This window comes from Pempheris klunzingeri, chromosome 7, assembly GCF_042242105.1.
Source record: "Pempheris klunzingeri isolate RE-2024b chromosome 7, fPemKlu1.hap1, whole genome shotgun sequence".
Classification (NCBI taxonomy): domain Eukaryota; kingdom Metazoa; phylum Chordata; class Actinopteri; order Acropomatiformes; family Pempheridae; genus Pempheris; species Pempheris klunzingeri.
The window spans coordinates 6,972,011-6,989,556 of record NC_092018.1 but is presented as its reverse complement, the minus strand read 5'-3'; the positions used below and the strand labels follow the sequence as shown (position 1 = coordinate 6,989,556).

The window sequence follows — 17,546 nt, the reverse complement described above, 5'->3', positions numbered from 1 at the left end:
AACAACAAGAAAAGGTTAACTGCAGGTTAGCTCTAGGTCTGTAGAGTGTTTGACTCCAGACACACCTGTGTTTAGGGAAAACTGCCCCTGGGCATGGAGATATCTGAGTGGCTATTCGACTCCTCAGGTAAGTGTGAGTTATGCATAAAAAAATGTGCTCAGTTTTGGTATTAGCTCCGCATTACGTGCACACAGTGTTGAATATAGCTCGCATAGAAAGAGGAGAGAGTATAAAAAAGAGGTGCCGTTGACAGGAAGACAGGGAGACAGTGTTATCACAGTAAAAGGAGGGCGCGAAACAAAGATTGAAAAAAAATTTGATGTGTGTGCCAGAAAATGTTCAAACAAACAGATGCCAAATGAGACCCAAGTCAGTGGATTGGACTGGCATTTCTCACAACAACGCCATAATATTGGCACATTATCCCGCTAAAGCCTGGCATAATTTCTGCATTACGTTGCTTTGATAGAACAAATGTCAAATTACACGCATGTAGATGACAAATGATGAAAAAGGTTGCTGTATGGAGCATTTCTGCAGATGCTCCAACAATCCAGCTGCCAAAAGGATGGAAAAAAGACAGACAACACAATATATTTTGCATTTAAATCCTTATATTTCACGAGTATAATTTGGTTATTCTAAATATCCAAAAATGGAAATGACTCCTTGTCTACAATGGAAAATTTGTGAAAACAATATACTTCTCTCTTGGCTTAATTCAAGTACCAATAATTCTGCTATTGCATTATGCTAGTGGAAACAAGAAGTTTACATAACAAAGATGGGCTTCTGGTGCCATGCCATGTGATATTGATGGTGTGACTTTGAGCCAACTGCAAAACCATTCTCACATTTATTTCCTCTCTCTTTCTGCGGTCAGTCTTTCCTGTCAGTCCGCCCTCTGCTGTATGTCGTCCCACACAGCAGAACATCATTAAGAGGGAAGAAAACTGACAGAGCTGTTTTACAAATTAATTAAAAATAGCAAAACTTTCCAGTTCTTTGAAATGTTTTTTAACCTTTCTAAAAAAGAAGGATTTTTAATGCTTAAAGGGAATGAAAAAATGTGCTTCAAAGGCAATTATTCTTTAATTCATACCCTTAAAACAAATTATTTAAAAACATTCAAGCTATTTTAATTATTAATTTCAAAGTGTAGAAAAACAGAGACCAAGAGAAAGAAACTGTGACAGAGATAAAATTAGATGAGCAAACCCTCCATTTCTGAATGCCTGAGACTATGAGTTGCTTCTCCTCTCTGGTCATAAAGACTTTAGAGTATTTGGGAAAAAAGTTTAGCTTTAGTGGATTTGTTTTCATTGTTTCCATAACTGCACATCCTGTATACATAGCACTGAAGGATTTTCTGGATGGTTATGCAGTAGATCTTTATGTCAAGAAGTGAAAATGGATTTATGAAACTTAATTTACTTGATTTACTTATTTTTTTGTCTCTCTTGCAAGATGCTTGACACTCAAGAAGATGATATGTTGACCATCCGGTCACTGTCCTCTGAAAGCGTATCACATGTGTATATTTGTTGGTTAGTGGATCTTACCAGTTCACTTTGGAGTCTGAGTATCAGTTCGTCTTTCTCTCTTAGTTGTTGCAGCAGGGCCTCCTCTCTGCCAGGATCCTACACACAGGCAACAAGACACCATGTTACACATTACTCAGGACACTGCAGACAGCAGTGATTTATTCAAGGGGCCGTATTCCCGCAAAAGCAATACATAGAGCCTAAGAGATGACAACATACAAAGGTGTTTGTGTGTGTGTGTGTGTGTGTGTGTGTGTGTGTGTGAGATTCTCTGGCTGCTCCCATAAATGTTTACGTGTGTTTGCAAGTGTTTTATGTGCATTTATGAGCGTGTTTGTTGCTAGTCTTGCTAGTGTGTGTGTGTGCATGTGTAATAAAGTGGTCATGCTGTGCACGCTGCATAACTGTGATCTCCTCTTCTCTCTATGCTGTGATAAACTTGTTGTGTCCTATGGCGGCACCCCAGAGCACACAGCACTTTAACATGACCTTGTGTTGTCACGGGACATTACAGTGGGGAAGACGGAGAGGAGCAACAGAGTTGCAGAGAAGAGAGAAGAAGAATATTCTTATGACGCCTTTTCAACAGCTATAGAGTGCTTCACAGCATACAGAAATATAAAAATGTTGTGCAGTAAAATGTGTTTGAATGATGTATTCAAATGTATGGCTTTAACTGTGCTGCGATCGTCATTTAAGTTGTTTGTTTCATTTATCCTTTAAGTTCCTCAAGGAAGGTTATTTGACATGACTTGTGTTTACTTAAGTTACTGATGTGAAAACGGGTGTCTGGGTTTTCTGAGGCCCAGTCATCTTTAGACCCTGCCTGAACTGTCGCACAGCCAAGAAGGGAGCTGCCAGCGGATGCCAGGCTGCACACTGGCTCGCAGGGAGGTTAAAAATCAGGAATCTAGCTGAGCTCCAAACCTCTAAATCAGCTCCCATTACCATATTGTATCTAATTCTAAAATGAACAGGTAGCTAAAATATGGAAAGAGTGACGGTGAGAAGGAGAGGAGAAAGAACAAGATAAAACAAATAAGAGAGCAAGAGAAAGAAGGAGAGATGAGGTTGGGAGAACGAAATGACAGTGAGACAGGTGGTCAGACAGAGAGACAGACAGACGGTCATTACCTCTTCAAGGACATAAAAGCAGGAGAGGAGAAGAGGGGCAAGATAACCGGAGGAAAATGAGGGGGAAACATGAAGAAAGGGGGACAGTGATGGAAGGAGAGGACAGAGAGGGCCCGAGGCTGGGCATGATGGTCTGAGACCGTGGGGAGCCATCTAGCTAAAGGACAGACAGAGAGTCGGAGGGAGACCACAGGGAACCATATAGCTACTACACCGTCCTTTAAATGACCTCTCCGATGCAAACACGGACAGCTAGCCCGACACTTTTCCTCTAATCACATCAATGCTCAGAAATGTAAAACTTGCGTTACATCATGATAGCTATGATGACCATTAATAGCTAGAGGTAGAGAAACCACTTGAGAAGCAACAAAATGTGTTATATTGCCTACATGATAAGAGACACTTGTTGAGTGTGGAGGGAGGCTGATTCAGTTCACAGTCAAGTGAACTCAAGAATAGTGTATTAAATACCACATAGAATCCAGTCTAATCCCTTTTTTATCACACCAACCACAGTATAGAATATAATTGTAAATGAACATGGACAAAATGACCTAGAATTATTTATTGTATGACATTTTCACAGCAGTATATAATAATTCATAGTGATTTAATACATGTAATTAAGACAACATGAACGCAGATAAGCAGCTGAAAAACTGGCGGAGCAATTGGTAACACTGAGAAGAGAGTGGACTTGGCTTCATCATTTGAAAGAGTACAACTTTCAGGTCCCTCCAAAGCCCCTCCCTGCTGAGAAGGCTGTCACGCACACGCAGACAGAACGACGGTAACCGAAGACACCAGGTACACAATGGCAATCACAACAGTAACACTGCAGAGCCATGGAGGTAGTGGGTAGGAGCCACAAAGCTGCATGGAACTCCAGGTAGATTGCGAGCCAGCCAGCCACAGAAGCTTCAGGCAGCGGGCAAGAGCTGCAGGCACTCAATCTCCCCACTGTTCTCCTAGAGATTCAATTCCACTGATTCACTGACACATGCCTATAGTGACATGATGAGCTTTCAAGCTTTGCAGCTAACAGTGGAGACAGTGCTTGCTATTGGCAAGCAAGGCACTGCACAGCCTCTTGAATGCACAAGCCTCTGTCACAGCAATCCCATTTTTAGTTTATAGGTATACAGTGTACATACAAAAACATTTTATAACTAACAATACTGCCTACAGCAGGCAAGGGAAGATATCATTATACAGTATATGCATATTCTGTATATTTTATATTGACTTTTTAATACCTTCTAAGGCCTTAAGATTCAGTGCTTTTAAAGACTTTTTTGTTTTATGTAAAGCGCTTTGAATACCCTTGTTGCTGAAGCCTAAATAAAGCCTTTTTGAGACCTGCAGAGATGTTGTTAAACCCTGCTTCCTCTCTCACCTCTGTATATCCAGCCAATCAGTTTCAAAAAGTTAAGGAGAAACGTGACCCCTCAATTTGGCATTTGAAAGGTGTCAGGGGAGGCGATTTCAACCACTGTCAACCACATTTTACAAGCACTTCAAGCATGCTTGCAGTTCAAGGATGTGTTTCTGAATAGTGGTCTGATTTCCTCACAAATTTCCATCTTAACTTGACAGCTAAAGGAGTGGTGGCCTTGTTTCACAATTTACAGGTTCTCCAAAAGTTTTGATGGGTTCTGTTTTCAGGTTTCCTCATTTTACAAGTCTACTTGATGTTGAAGTCAGTGGGTGCTATACATGGGTATAAGATAATTGTCAAGGAAGACAAAGCTAAAAGCTTCACTAAGTGCTTCCATGGTGATAAAACCAGTGAGAATACCTTTCCAACAAGGAAATGGAAAACAAAGCGAATGAATCTGAATCGACTCTGTTTACCTGTTTTTACTGGGAAGATACCAGTATTTATAAATAATAAGGATATTATTTTACCTACTGCCATAACACACACAAACACACTGCACAAAAATGACAAACATGAGATGTGGATGGGACTGAAAAACCAATAACATGCTGTGACAATTACTACATTAGTCAGCCTCTAAAATTAATCTTACCCGAATAGGACTGAGGGCTGTTCTAAATGAGCTGTCTGGCTACAGCCGCACAGTGTGTCTGCGTCTGTGCCCTGTGTGTGTGTGTGTGTGTGCGTGTGACATTGCATGCATATCAGTAGTTGTGTTTTAAATGTTCAGAACAGGCTTATGACTAAATTCATGTAGACTTTATTGGCTTGCCTAGTTTGTTTATGGGTCAGACAAGACCTTAAGAGTATTAAAAGGAAGAAAGAGAAGGAGATGGGTATAAGCTACGTACGGAAGGATAAGAAAAGAGAAACAGAGATATATAATGTACTTCAATTAGGCCATGCAAGGGATTGAACCATTGCTAAGCAGCCCTACCATGTGCTACCCAACAAAAATCATTTAAAAAAAAAAGAAAAACATTACCAAACCTAAAATTTAAATGAGAAATCACATTCTGCTTGCTGAAAGAAGCTTCACAATGGACATTAAGTCACCCATCAGGTGGCATTCCAACCAATTTTTCAAGGCTGAATTGAATGGAAGAAGCTGTAGAAGAAAAGTGGGCCACGCAAATTTATTTCTAATGTGATTGGAATGGCCTCAGTGGGGATAAATCTGATCAAAATCTTTGGAGTGCATCCACTTTATGTGATTTTGTATAGAGGTTGGGGCCACTCTATGCTTGCAATCAGCAGCAAGTTGAAGAGGGTATGAAGATGAATCACATTCCCTTGTTAGAGGAAATTATCCAATTTGTTAACTTTTTTGAGAAAATGCGATGGGTTGTTTATCTATTATTTCAACACCCCTCTTCCTTAAATCTGTTTAAAAAATTGCCTATTTATTGAAATTGGGAAAATGGGTGTGAGAAATAACAACATAATTTAATTCGTTCTCCTTGTTATCTTTATATCAATTTACCCAATATCTAACCATAACGCTGCACTTCTTAAACTGCAAGTGCTTGTGACTTGAAGTGCTGGAAGCTGGAAGGGACAGTATCCACACCATGACCATACATTCTTTGAGTGTCACTACATTTTCGGCAACCAGCATATCCTATCTGGCCTTGACGATACCTCCTCAACAACTCCCTTTCTAACAGCGTGGTGCTTGGGGATGTTTAAGAAGCTGTAATTACATAAAGCATAACAAAAAAAAACAGACGAAAAGCAAAAAGAAAACGCATATCAACAGGGGCTGATCCAAAAAGATGAGCTCTAAGCTGCTATTTAAAGGTCTCAGCAGTATCCACGGACATTAACCTCAAAGGGAGTGCTGTGGGCAGCTGTTTGAAATGCTGCATCACCTTTTGTTTTGAATCTAGACTGACTCACATCTTGCAAAGTCTTGGTAAGAAGATCTAAAGGAAAACCCATTCAACTGGTGGTAAGGTAAATCACACTGCAGGCAGGGACCACGCACCGTATGTAAACACAAGAATCATGAATTTTAAACAAGATAGGTGAGATATCGTAATCGCAGACCTGAACAGCACAAGCGTATCTGACAGGAGTATACTGTATATTAAATAGAATGCATAGATAGAAATAACCAGGCCATCGTCATACACATTACACGGATACCTCTTTCCACAAATTGTTCCTTGTCTCCAAATTGCAAATTACTTTATATAGGAGCTCTGTCTATGTTTTAAGTATACCATGGTCAAAGATTAAAAATTACAAAATGAGGTGTATTGATTTTTAGAAATGCTGCTTGATTTTCAGTGTAGTGATGCTCTGTCACTTTTTGTGATTTTTACTGGCTTGTTTTATCTGAAAATGTACAGTCCAGACATGCCACAGTGTTAGCTACTCCAGACAGATGGACACTGGATAAAAGTGGTACTTAAATGACTAATTTTATACATCAGTCCTTTGTGCGATAATACGTTGTCTCATGTGGCTGACATTGGACATTGGACAGCCTTGCATTCAGGGCTGAATTAGAAAACCTTACTTCACACCTCAGGTTTAAGATGTCTCTCTATCTAAAGCTGTCTTTATTTCTGTCATGCCTAAAGGACTATAATTATGACTGTAATGGCATTCTATTTATGTACACTGACAGAGGAGGCTGACAGAACCTTAAGTGTTAAAAAAAATGGAGGAAGCGATAAAGAAATGTGTCATTTGCACATACGGATCATTATGCTTTTAGAAATGACCTTTGTCACCCGTCTTGATGAATTAACTCAGCTGAATCTAAAACCCAAATCACCACCATCTCCTGAGCATGCTATGATTCGGTAGCTCTGAAAATAAAAACTTCTGTGGATCTGGAGACATACTGTACATGACAAGCTTTGATGCTGTAATACTCCTATAATAACTAAGGACATGTTGTGTGTGGTGAACAGCAGTAGACTTGAGATGTTTTAGGCACTCAGTGTGTCCCAAGCACCTCAAAAGGCAGAAAAGCTGACACCTCACACAGACACGGTTACCTGTGGCTAACTTGTCAAACCAATTCTCTATTATATATGCAGTTTGAAACAGAAGATAGATGTCACCTGCCTAGATGTCCTAAAATGTAGCAACAGCCACTGCACAGCCGTATGTTTGTGAATTATCACTGAGATATATTAAATATAGCATAAGAGGTTATGAAAAAAATAAGCAAGTGAAATGCAGCGAAATTATGGACTTCTATTGTATTTCATGTTGTCGAGAAGAAATGAAATATTAGAGGACCAGAAGCTGATCGCACCAAGACTATGGTTTAGATCTAACACACAGACTTTAGATTTAATTCTTGATTATTTTAAGTAGAATTAAGAGTCTATTTGTTCTGACCAAGCCTTTTAAGCTACTCTAACTGACTTTCTAAGATCTTGGCGTAATTAATAATTTAAGATGTAAAAGGCCTATTCGAATTTCACTATCAAGGGTTTTGATTTTATCTCCAGAACTCATATCACAGAAACACTGATATGGAGGAACACAGATTTAACAGAAAATATAGAATTCAGAACTGTTTTAATCACTTCTCCCTCTCCTTCACACATTTACACACTTCAGTTAGTGACAGTGTGTGTGAGAAACTGGCCATCCTAGCTGTTAGTTAGAAACAGTGTTTGGGGAAATTGTTATCTGGAATGAGAGAGCCAAAAAAAGAGACAAAGATATAGAGATTAACAGACTGCCAGTCTCAGGCAGTCTTTGGAGAATGCTGCTGCTTTCTCCAAAATGTTATTTTATACATGTTGATATATATATATATATATTTATATGCATGTATGTGAGCGAGGGTGTGTGTGTTTATGATTGCCTGTTTGCATGAGTTTTTTCCGGCTATGGTGTGTGTACCCATGAAACTTGTATCTTTACAGGTTTTCCTGCACACGTGTATCTTTTTAACCCTCTCATACTGCGGCCACTGAGTGAAAAACGGTAGAATTATACATTCTCAGTCATTATAATTATACATTATTAATTTCTAATTATGCAGCATCTGACACAAAGATAAATGTTTCACTATAAAAAGAAGTTCCTAATGTCTGCTGAAACAAAGGTGAATGTACACAAATGCCAATTAATTAGGTACAAAACTTGCTGTCCTAGACTTTCTTTCTTTTTTTTTTTTTTAAACACACTGGTGCTCTGAATACCTCTGTGTGAGATTTTACTTCAGCCTTCTAAAATACAGTAGAACACTTTAACTGGGACAAAATCTGGTAAAAATCATGTCATATGCATAGGGTCTAAATTAAACTAGGGCGCACTGTGACACTGCAGCCTCTCAGGTGGCTACCGTAGATTATTTTTACACCCACAGAGTCGTTTTCTGGAGTGCTAGGACAAATTCTCTTCTTCCCGCCCCTCCCTCAAACCCTCTTTTTCTTCTTCTCCTCCCTTTCCTCTCTCTCTGTACCGCCCTGCTCCTCAAACTCTTCCCTCATTTTTCCTCCCTCACCTCCGTCTCTCTGTATTCATTTTATCCTCTTTTACAGAATAATCTAACTGAATGTCACCAAACTGAATGGAATCCTTTTGCATGCACCTCCACCATACAGGAGCTTCCACATTTTCCACTAAAGCCTTTCTCCTTTATCCCTCGCTCCTAAATCTATCTTATAGTCCAGTAGAACAATATCCTTTTTTTCAGCATTGCAACTATTTCCTCATATTCAGCTATTACTCTACTGCAATATGTCCTCTCCATCTTTAGGCTGTTGCTTTTCCTTGCCTCCAGCTCTGTCAAAAGGTTCGCCTTTGCCTCCCACCTTCTTACTCATTCTCTTCTCTCTCTCTATATATATATACATGCACACACACACTTCTTTTATTCCTCTACCTGTTTCTATCTCCTGCCTAACCACCAATCCTCCAGCTCTTGCTGCTTTCTTCCTGCTCTTAATATCAATCTCCATGCAGCTGCCACTCCCTCAATCTCCCCACCTTTGAGGAACCACAGTACATTTCCGGTTAGATGAGGAGAGGTTCAAGATATTTAGGCTGAATACTCCATTTTAAATCGCAAAACAGCAATACTTTTGAAAAGGTTGTATTATCACAACTGACAATAGGAATAAAAGCCTACAGATTTGCTTTCAATCACTGAATTATGTCCAGACTTTCTTAACACTTGGATGCCAGCTGGTGGTTGTTCTTCAATTAATGTCTGGCATTTTTAATAATCTGGTGCGAAGCTTTCTTATTATTTAACAATATCGAACAAACTCTCACTTAATATCTTGTAATATGTTTGAAACATTTTGTCAAACCATTTTGGATACAGTATGTACTTGTTGTAGATGTGCATTAATTCAATATAGACATTCAAACCACACATGATATGGCCAAAAAGATACAGAAATAGCTAAATAAGTGAGGATTGCACAATATCTATATTGCAGACACTGCATGTGGTCCCAAAGTCACGAATGAACCTTCATGCTCATTTCAAATAAGTTTATGTGTCACTGCAATACACTGTGAGACAAATATTTGTCAGATTGTCAACCTTGAATTCATGGATTTGTGGATCTGTACACGGTTGATTGTCTACCTTCCCTGTCTGTCCATCCATACATTCCTCCATGAGTTTGAGCTGAGCCTGAGCTGCTGTCTTCATGCTGTGTCCCATCCTTCATTTTTAATTTTTCCTTATCATCCAGCTGTCACTGATACTCCATGTAGGTCAATAAAGAGGACATGTATTCACACAACAAACAACCATGCTCTCTCTGTCTCTCTCTGTCTCTCTCACACACACACACACACACACACTTAGTACAGCAGTTCAGTCAATAAACAGTCATGCTCAATATTTGTTGGCACTGTGTCAGATACTGGGGCCTTAGCTTGTGGTTGTGTTTTACTGGACTATATTTTAAGTGGCTTTTACTATTCTGTACATCTATGTACTGTATATAAAGGGTGGGTTCAGTAAAACCTGATGCAGTTCAATAAAACAACACCACTGGATTTTAGTGCAGACTCATACAGTCTCATACTTTTCTCCCCAGCCTGATAACAAATCTGCTGCCACCCAACTAAACCCCAGCAAAAAGCTTGACAAAAGCCTTCCCTTGGTAAACTTAAACCCTGCTTGCACAGACACACACACACACACACACGCGCGCGCACACACACACACACACTCCTTGTAGAGATTAATAAATCTCATTTAGACCTCACAGCTCTGATGGACTAGGTTGACGGAGGGGTCTGGTGCTTGTCAAAGCAAGCAAAGCACTTTGCCCCTCTCTCATTCAATCTATCGTGCGGATAGATTATAAAAAGCGATTGAGGTGCGCTCAATCGCTTTTTATCACTTTTGCTACTCTCATGTCCCTCCCTGCCTTGCCCCTCTGTTCTCTTTCTTCCTATTTGATCTCGTTATGATTCATTAGAAGCTGGTGTAGAAAAAAGACAGTTAATTGTTCTGATAAGGAACACACGGATCAAAGGAAGATTCAGTTTTATGTTTTTGATCACAGACAGACTGCTGTGCTCTTTTAATTGAACTAGCTGGCTCAGTGTAGTTAAGGACAGTGTAAGTAAATGATGGCCAATGTATAGTTTGATTTGCAACAACTTAAAAGCACAACAACACAACTGTGCAAAAACTACTGTATGTGTGAATAATGGCATGAACTGAGTTTTTATCAGTGTTTACATTGTGTTAACATACACTATATGTTTTAATCAGCACTTCTCTACAAACAGAACATGTGGCTATTATGCTCACACTGTGCAGATCAATCGAGCAGCATGTCTGCCGATGCCTCAACGTAACCAAAAATAAAAGCTGGGTTCCTTTGTGCAATTCTGTCGTGAATGGAGAGCAAGAAGAAAAACATTCTAAGATGAGGAAGATGGAGACCCTATGGTGTCTGTCCTGCAGTGAAGTTCAGTTCTATATCACAGCAGTCTCAAGACTACAGTTTCAGCCACAACATGTAAAAATAGTGCTGCAATAACATTTACACAAGCTCACAAAATTTCCCGACATATCTGTTGACAGCAGCCAGGTGGGAAACCAGACAGTGAACCTGTTCAAACTGCAAGACAGACGACCAAAATTTCTGACCTGCAGAGAATCCAATCGTCCAAGAGCCAAATCATTGATCATTCATGCAATTAATCAGGCCCCCTAACTCCTAAAACTATATGTCAAATGACAACCCATCAGGTCTGGGCCGACCGATTCTGGCCTAAAATTGGGTTTACTCAAGCTCGCTAACAGATGTCAATGACATGTGGCCTGTCAAAAGCCAACACATAATTCTGGTATTGTACATATACATGAAGCATCATAAAATAGTCTGTTTTAGGTTACCTTGAACAGAAGGGACTTTTCACTGCAGGGGCTAATGGGTAGAGACTGGAGGCTGCTGGCAGGACTTGTCTCTGTGCTCTGCAAAAGACAAAAACATAAATATAAAAACAAAATCAAGATAGGATTCATGATTGACAATGTCATTGACACTGATAAGCTAGTGATATTCAAAGAATGATTTTTACAGAATCGGTCTCACTTGATACTCTTCTGGCATGTGTATTTCAGTTGCTCATTTTCTATTTCGTTTTGTTGTTCAGCAGTATTGGTAAAACACTACAAAAGTCTGGCTGCTTAATCAATAAGAAGTAGAGAGAGGTGTAATAGACACGTTCTATGAAGACAGATGCGCATTTAAATTGCAAGATCCTAAAGTTTAGTAAATTTTAGCTACATAGCAATATTACAACTCTCCTAACCTAGGTTTAAAAATATAAGGTAATTGCTTTTAGAGAACTTGGCTGTAGAAATACAACTCCAGGTTGTAACTTGTATTTTTTCCACCTGGTTTCTTACATCATTTCTGTGTTTTCTGAGGCCAGCTGTGATCAGACACATTTTGGCTCTGCTCCTCAACACACGTGTCTAGTGGGCAGAGAGCATGGGGCAGCTAGAGGGTTTCCAAAAAATACACAAACACACATAGTAGTACATACATTCATGTGACAAAAGGTGCACGTGCTGTCACATGCAGACACACACGTGAAGTATGAGCTAACTACATGTTTCACTTGGTTTTCTGACAAGGTCCATCTCTAGTCATCTGCTGCCCTCTTGCAGATTTTTATGCAAACCGACCTGTCTGCTGATGGCCACGCTTACTATCAAGTTGCCCTAAAAAGGTGCTTTGCAGGCTAAATTCCTGATTGTTTCTGCATGTTTTTTTTTCAGGTTTTGAAGGTAGCTTTTAGAAACGTCAGAGCCCAAATCTTTGCACAGCATACACTTGACAGTTTATTGGTTTGGCTGACCTTTTAAAGAAGCATACCTCCCTATCAGAATTATAGGTGTGCTATGGCGTCTGGCCCTCAATGTGTCATCGGTGATCAATGCCTTTCCCCATGTAGAGAGACAGGCACACACACACGGACACCCACACACTCTACATCTCTCTCTCTTTTCTCTCTCACACATACACATTCTCTTTAAGGTCACCCCTGTCCCACAGGCCTTAACACACAACTGTCCCCACAATTAGATGTGGTCCAGTAAAATGCCTTTCAGATTTAAGAATGGGGAAAGCTGCCTGGGAGCTCTGGATTTAATGACTTGCACTACCCAGAAGCTAAATGTCTAAAGATGATGAATGGCCCAAGAAAGGAAAGCAGGTTTGGTAGTTTGAAACACCCGTTTAATCACATTCACACATCAGTTAATTTAAGAAATGAAAACCTTCAAATAACTCAAGGTGCATAATGCCTTCTCTCTCTCACTCTGACATTTGGCCTTTTATGGGAAGGCAGAGCCATAACAACGTACCGTCATGTAATTTAGTGAGTTCATTGCAAACACAGATTGAGTGCTTTGAGTTTGAAATACCAACTCTGTGTGGGTATTGAATGCCACTGCCTGAAATGTATTACATATCAGCATTTTCAACTACATTTTTATCACAGCTATCCTTGTAACAACACTATACTGCTGAGGAGAAAGAATTAGCTGCTGCCACACGTCAAGCAGCTGCCTCAGGGTAAGAGTCACTGGGACGGACAGAGGGGCTGCAGAGGCACAAGCTAATAGAGCCTGGTGATGCATGTGTGGATATTGCACAACCATGCCCACAAAGACTTTGAGTATATGCTGTTACAAATGGGACCGACACAGTTTTGCTAGAATCCATGGCTGACATTGACAAATGGGGATCACTGTGTTAGGCAACATTAATGCACAGACGGACAGTAGCATTTTATAAATGTTCCTCCGTGCAGCCAACAGGATACACTGCTGAAAGAGAAATAAATCAAGGATGGATAGAGTATCTAAAGCTGGCTTAAATATGCTAATTTGACAAATATGATGTACAATAAATAAAGGAAATGATAAGGTGTGACGTATTCTATGGTCTGTGGGTCGTGCATCTCATATGTATTCCTTTACGCTTTGTGTACGACAGAAAGTAGACTGAGAGATGATAGAAAATAAGGGGGGAATGAGGAAAAGAAGAAAGAGATGCATCTGCATGAACTGGGGATGTTGAGGGTCAGTGTCTGCATCTTACCTCCTGAACCACAGAAGCTCCTCATGTCATAACCTCTTGAAAGCAACTGAGAAACTGGCATTTTGTGTTACTTTTTAATCATTTTATTCAGTGTTCTTGCAGACAAGGCTGTTCGGCCACATTTGTGGTCTTTATCTATACAGTTGGCTAAGATAATTGAATTTAGCATATGCACTTGTTGGCAACAACACTTTTTAAAGATTAAGTAACGACAATAGGTTCCTTTCTCTTAGCAATGTTTTTAACAAAATTGCGACACAATCCTGACTGTTAATTGTCTTTTTGTATTTGTGGGAAACCTAAAAGTGACAAAGATCAACTTTGTAATCTGTATTTTTTTTTCTTTTATTAGGTTATTAAAAGATGCCGTCACACAAATTATATTTTAGGACAGCATTCGAAAGCATCTACAGCATTTGCTACAGTTTTGACTGTTGGAATGAAGAAGAACAAATCCAGAAATCTAGGAGATAATGAGATAAATATTGGACTTTTGGACTTGAGCCCCTGGCTTCAAAACTGTTAGATCATGCTGCATGAGTCATTTATGGTCATTTTTGCCTCTTTGAAAGCATCGGCCAGCAACTTTCAGCTGTTTTGAAGATGACTGGATTGGAACTGTGCTGTGTGACAGATACAGTAACACTGACCACCAGAAGAGAAGAGAACAGAAGTTTAGGGGCTGTCAGTTAAGTTAAGCGAAAGAAAAGAACAGAAGATTGGGGTTCAATACCAGAAGGTCAAGCAAATAATATGCAAAGCATACAGACATGCCAGGTCACCCTCCCCTTGCTGCAGAATGGATTACATCTGTTGATGGAAGGTAACAAAATTTGCAAGTTAATGACACAACAGAGCAAGCAAAGAGGCCAAGGTATCTCCTCTTTCATATTCATGTGCTGCTGCCGTGTACTCTCTCTCTCTCTCTCTCTCTCTCCCTTTAGTCTCTCCATCACAACTTTTGTAGTTTATGTCTCTCTCCCCTAATTATCATTTTAATGTCTCATGACTCTCTCACGCTGGTCCTGTGAGGAAAAACACAGAAATGAACAGTAAAGAGAAAGGAAGAAAGCCATACATATGCCTCTGCTGACTGTGATTCACAGCCAGCTTTGATCTTAGTTTAGAGGTACTAATGGAGGGGTGTTAGGGTAGGTCTGGTCATCCTTTTATATGTCTTTTTGTGTATTTATGAGTGTGGCTCTGTATAATATTGCTGTATTTGGTCAGTCACCCATGTAGATTACAAGAAAACAGCAGCCAGACATTGCAAATGCATGTTCTTTGTGCTCAACCTCCAGAGTTTGCGGCATTTCTGACATCCCCTGAGTATTAGTGAAAATATGAGCACTTTCATTCTAAAACAAAAAAATACACAAGACAATATATTAAGTACGACCCATTAAGTACAACTTCCAAATAAGTAGTTCTATTAAAGCTGTGCTTATACGACTTTGAACTTTTGTAAAAACAATTGTTAAAGCCTCAGCCAATTTCCAAGAGTGTAATTATCAGTCTGCCCTGTCTTGGACTGCACTTTAACTAAAACTGGAATTTACATTCAGTGGTTGATTGTATAATTCATCATTATGAAAATTTCTAAATGAAAATCTGCCCCAATCAAGCTCTCTGTAAACTGCAATTACCCCAAATAAAGCAAGCAATAAATAAATGATAAAATGTAAATGTTCTACAAGTTTAAAAGCTGGAATAATATTATGTTCTATTTACATTCAGGTGTGAAAGAGTCCCACAGTTAAAGATTGCATGACTGCACAGGGTGGCCATCAACATGGTCCTCTGGTTTTTACAGTCAAACCTTGAGCAGATATTGCAACGTGTCAGTGATTTACTAAGTGACCATTACAGCTAATCATGTCTATAATGGTGTGGATGTAATTTTACTGTTTTCCCCACATTCACATTGCGCAGTAGCCTGAGGTAAAACTATAGCTTTAAGCAGGCTAAAGCATTTAAAGAGCAGAGTGAAACTCTGAAACAGGGGGATTAACGTGTGTAGAGTGTGAGTGTGTACATATAAAGAATATGATGGCAAACGCTCAAATAAGGCTCTCAGTTTCTTTCTCCAAATGTAGAATCTGATTAAATTAACAAACAAAGTGATTACAGAGACCTTTTAGAGGCAGAAAAGCATCCACATTGAAATGATTTCATGGACTTGAAATAGAGCTGATTAAAACAGGGAGCGAAGAATCTGTCAGATGAGCACAGTACTGTTTTGGTTACAAATGCCTATTGCTTCATATTATTTGCTAACCTTTACCGGTTTAAACACTTGGATGCATTTATAAGTGGATCAGAGATGGGCCTGTCAATGTGGCATAAAAGGACTAACAATGAATTTCAGCTTCAAGTTAATTATATGCTTTGTGACATTGAAATGTATTAAGGACCACTTCATAGATTTGTGTTCTGGGATGCAGTCTGAGTATAAATCCATGTTAAGAAGAGTCTGCTTGTGTCGCTGTGTGCATGTGCATATCCCACCTCCTGCAGTGTCCGTCTCAACCTTAAAAGCAGGGTTTTGACAGCAGTACAGTCCTGCTGCATCAGTCTGAGCGGAAGGGTCTCCAGCCCTGGAGGTAAGGGCTCATCTTCCCTCCCCGAAAAAAGCCCCGAGCTCCAGTCAGCAGGCAACAGGCTGGTCGGACGAATGGGCTCCCTGGAGGAGAGGTAGAGTGAAGGGCAGGGAGAGAAATAAACACATTTGATGTAAGTATGAGTCAGTGTGAAAACTTGATCATTGACCTGTCTTCACTGCTCCCCACTGCTCTCCACAGGCAACTCTCATCCTTGCCTTTGGTTGTTACTGATGGTGTAGATGATACATTGCACAATAATGTCAAAATATCAGTGGCTTCTGAATATCCCCACAGATTTTGTCTGATCGACAAAAATGCACAAATGTAATCTAAACTTGTCAGCATGTGGAACAATAATGTGTTAATATTCGATGCAACACAGTAAACTGTACCTTCTGCAGAGCAATTAAAAATCTGTCTGCATCATACGTAGAGTAGAGTCAGTATACACATCTGTTTTTCAGTTCTGTTAAAAGCCACTTTATGAAGATATAAAAATAATAGTAACAATAGAAATACAGAAGAGAGATTTCTACCTAGAGGTAAAAATAGAGGGGTTAACAAAGGTTGGATGGAGACCAAGACCTGCAACATTCAGAGTACATAGCAGCTGTTCCACAGGACCCCCTAAGGACTCCGATTTAATGAGCACTCATTTCTATAATAAGTCTGTTTTAAGTCTTAAACTAACAACAAGATGTGATAACATGCTCCAATATTAAATAAAAGCACATACAAATGCCTGGCATGTGTAGACACACATAGACACTATAGCACTGAAAAAGATCAAAGTCTATTTTCTAATCCTGCGTCTCACCATCATTATCGACTCAAAAGCATGCTTCATGGTCAAGAGCTTTGACTCATTACAGCCCATGTCTGTGTGTCCTTCTCATATTTTAGTGTAGTGTTTTGTATCTTCGCTTGTCCACAATTATCCTTCTGCAGAAGCAACCCTGGGTAAGTGTTTGTGCAAGCAGCCAATTGTGTGACTGGTAGTGTGTGTAGGAGATCTCTCAGTTGGAGTGCTGCATATCAAACAACTTTTTAATTAACAAAGCTTTCAACGTTAAGCGCAGCAGACCTCCTGGCCATTTGACAAATAAAGGAGATGAAATACACTATATTGCCAAAAGTATTCACTCACCCATCCAAATGATTGAAATCAGGTGTCCAATCACTTCCATGGCCACAGGTGTATAAAATCAAGCACCAAGGCAAATGTTTCTACAAACATTTGTGAAAGAAGCT

General features: G+C 39.6%; 1 protein-coding gene across 1 annotated transcript in view; it reads right to left on the bottom strand.

Moving 5' to 3' along the window:
- The window catches only part of ccser1 (coiled-coil serine-rich protein 1), a 105,073-nt gene that overhangs the window by 55,260 nt on the left and 32,267 nt on the right, over positions 1–17,546 (bottom strand). The window contains exons 6-8 of the mRNA XM_070833781.1: positions 16,201–16,375; positions 11,475–11,552; positions 1,564–1,641 (exon numbers count right to left, since the gene is read on the bottom strand). Of these exons, the coding sequence (XP_070689882.1) occupies positions 1,564–1,641; positions 11,475–11,552; positions 16,201–16,375 (331 nt within the window). The remainder of the gene's footprint in view (positions 1–1,563; positions 1,642–11,474; positions 11,553–16,200; positions 16,376–17,546) is intronic.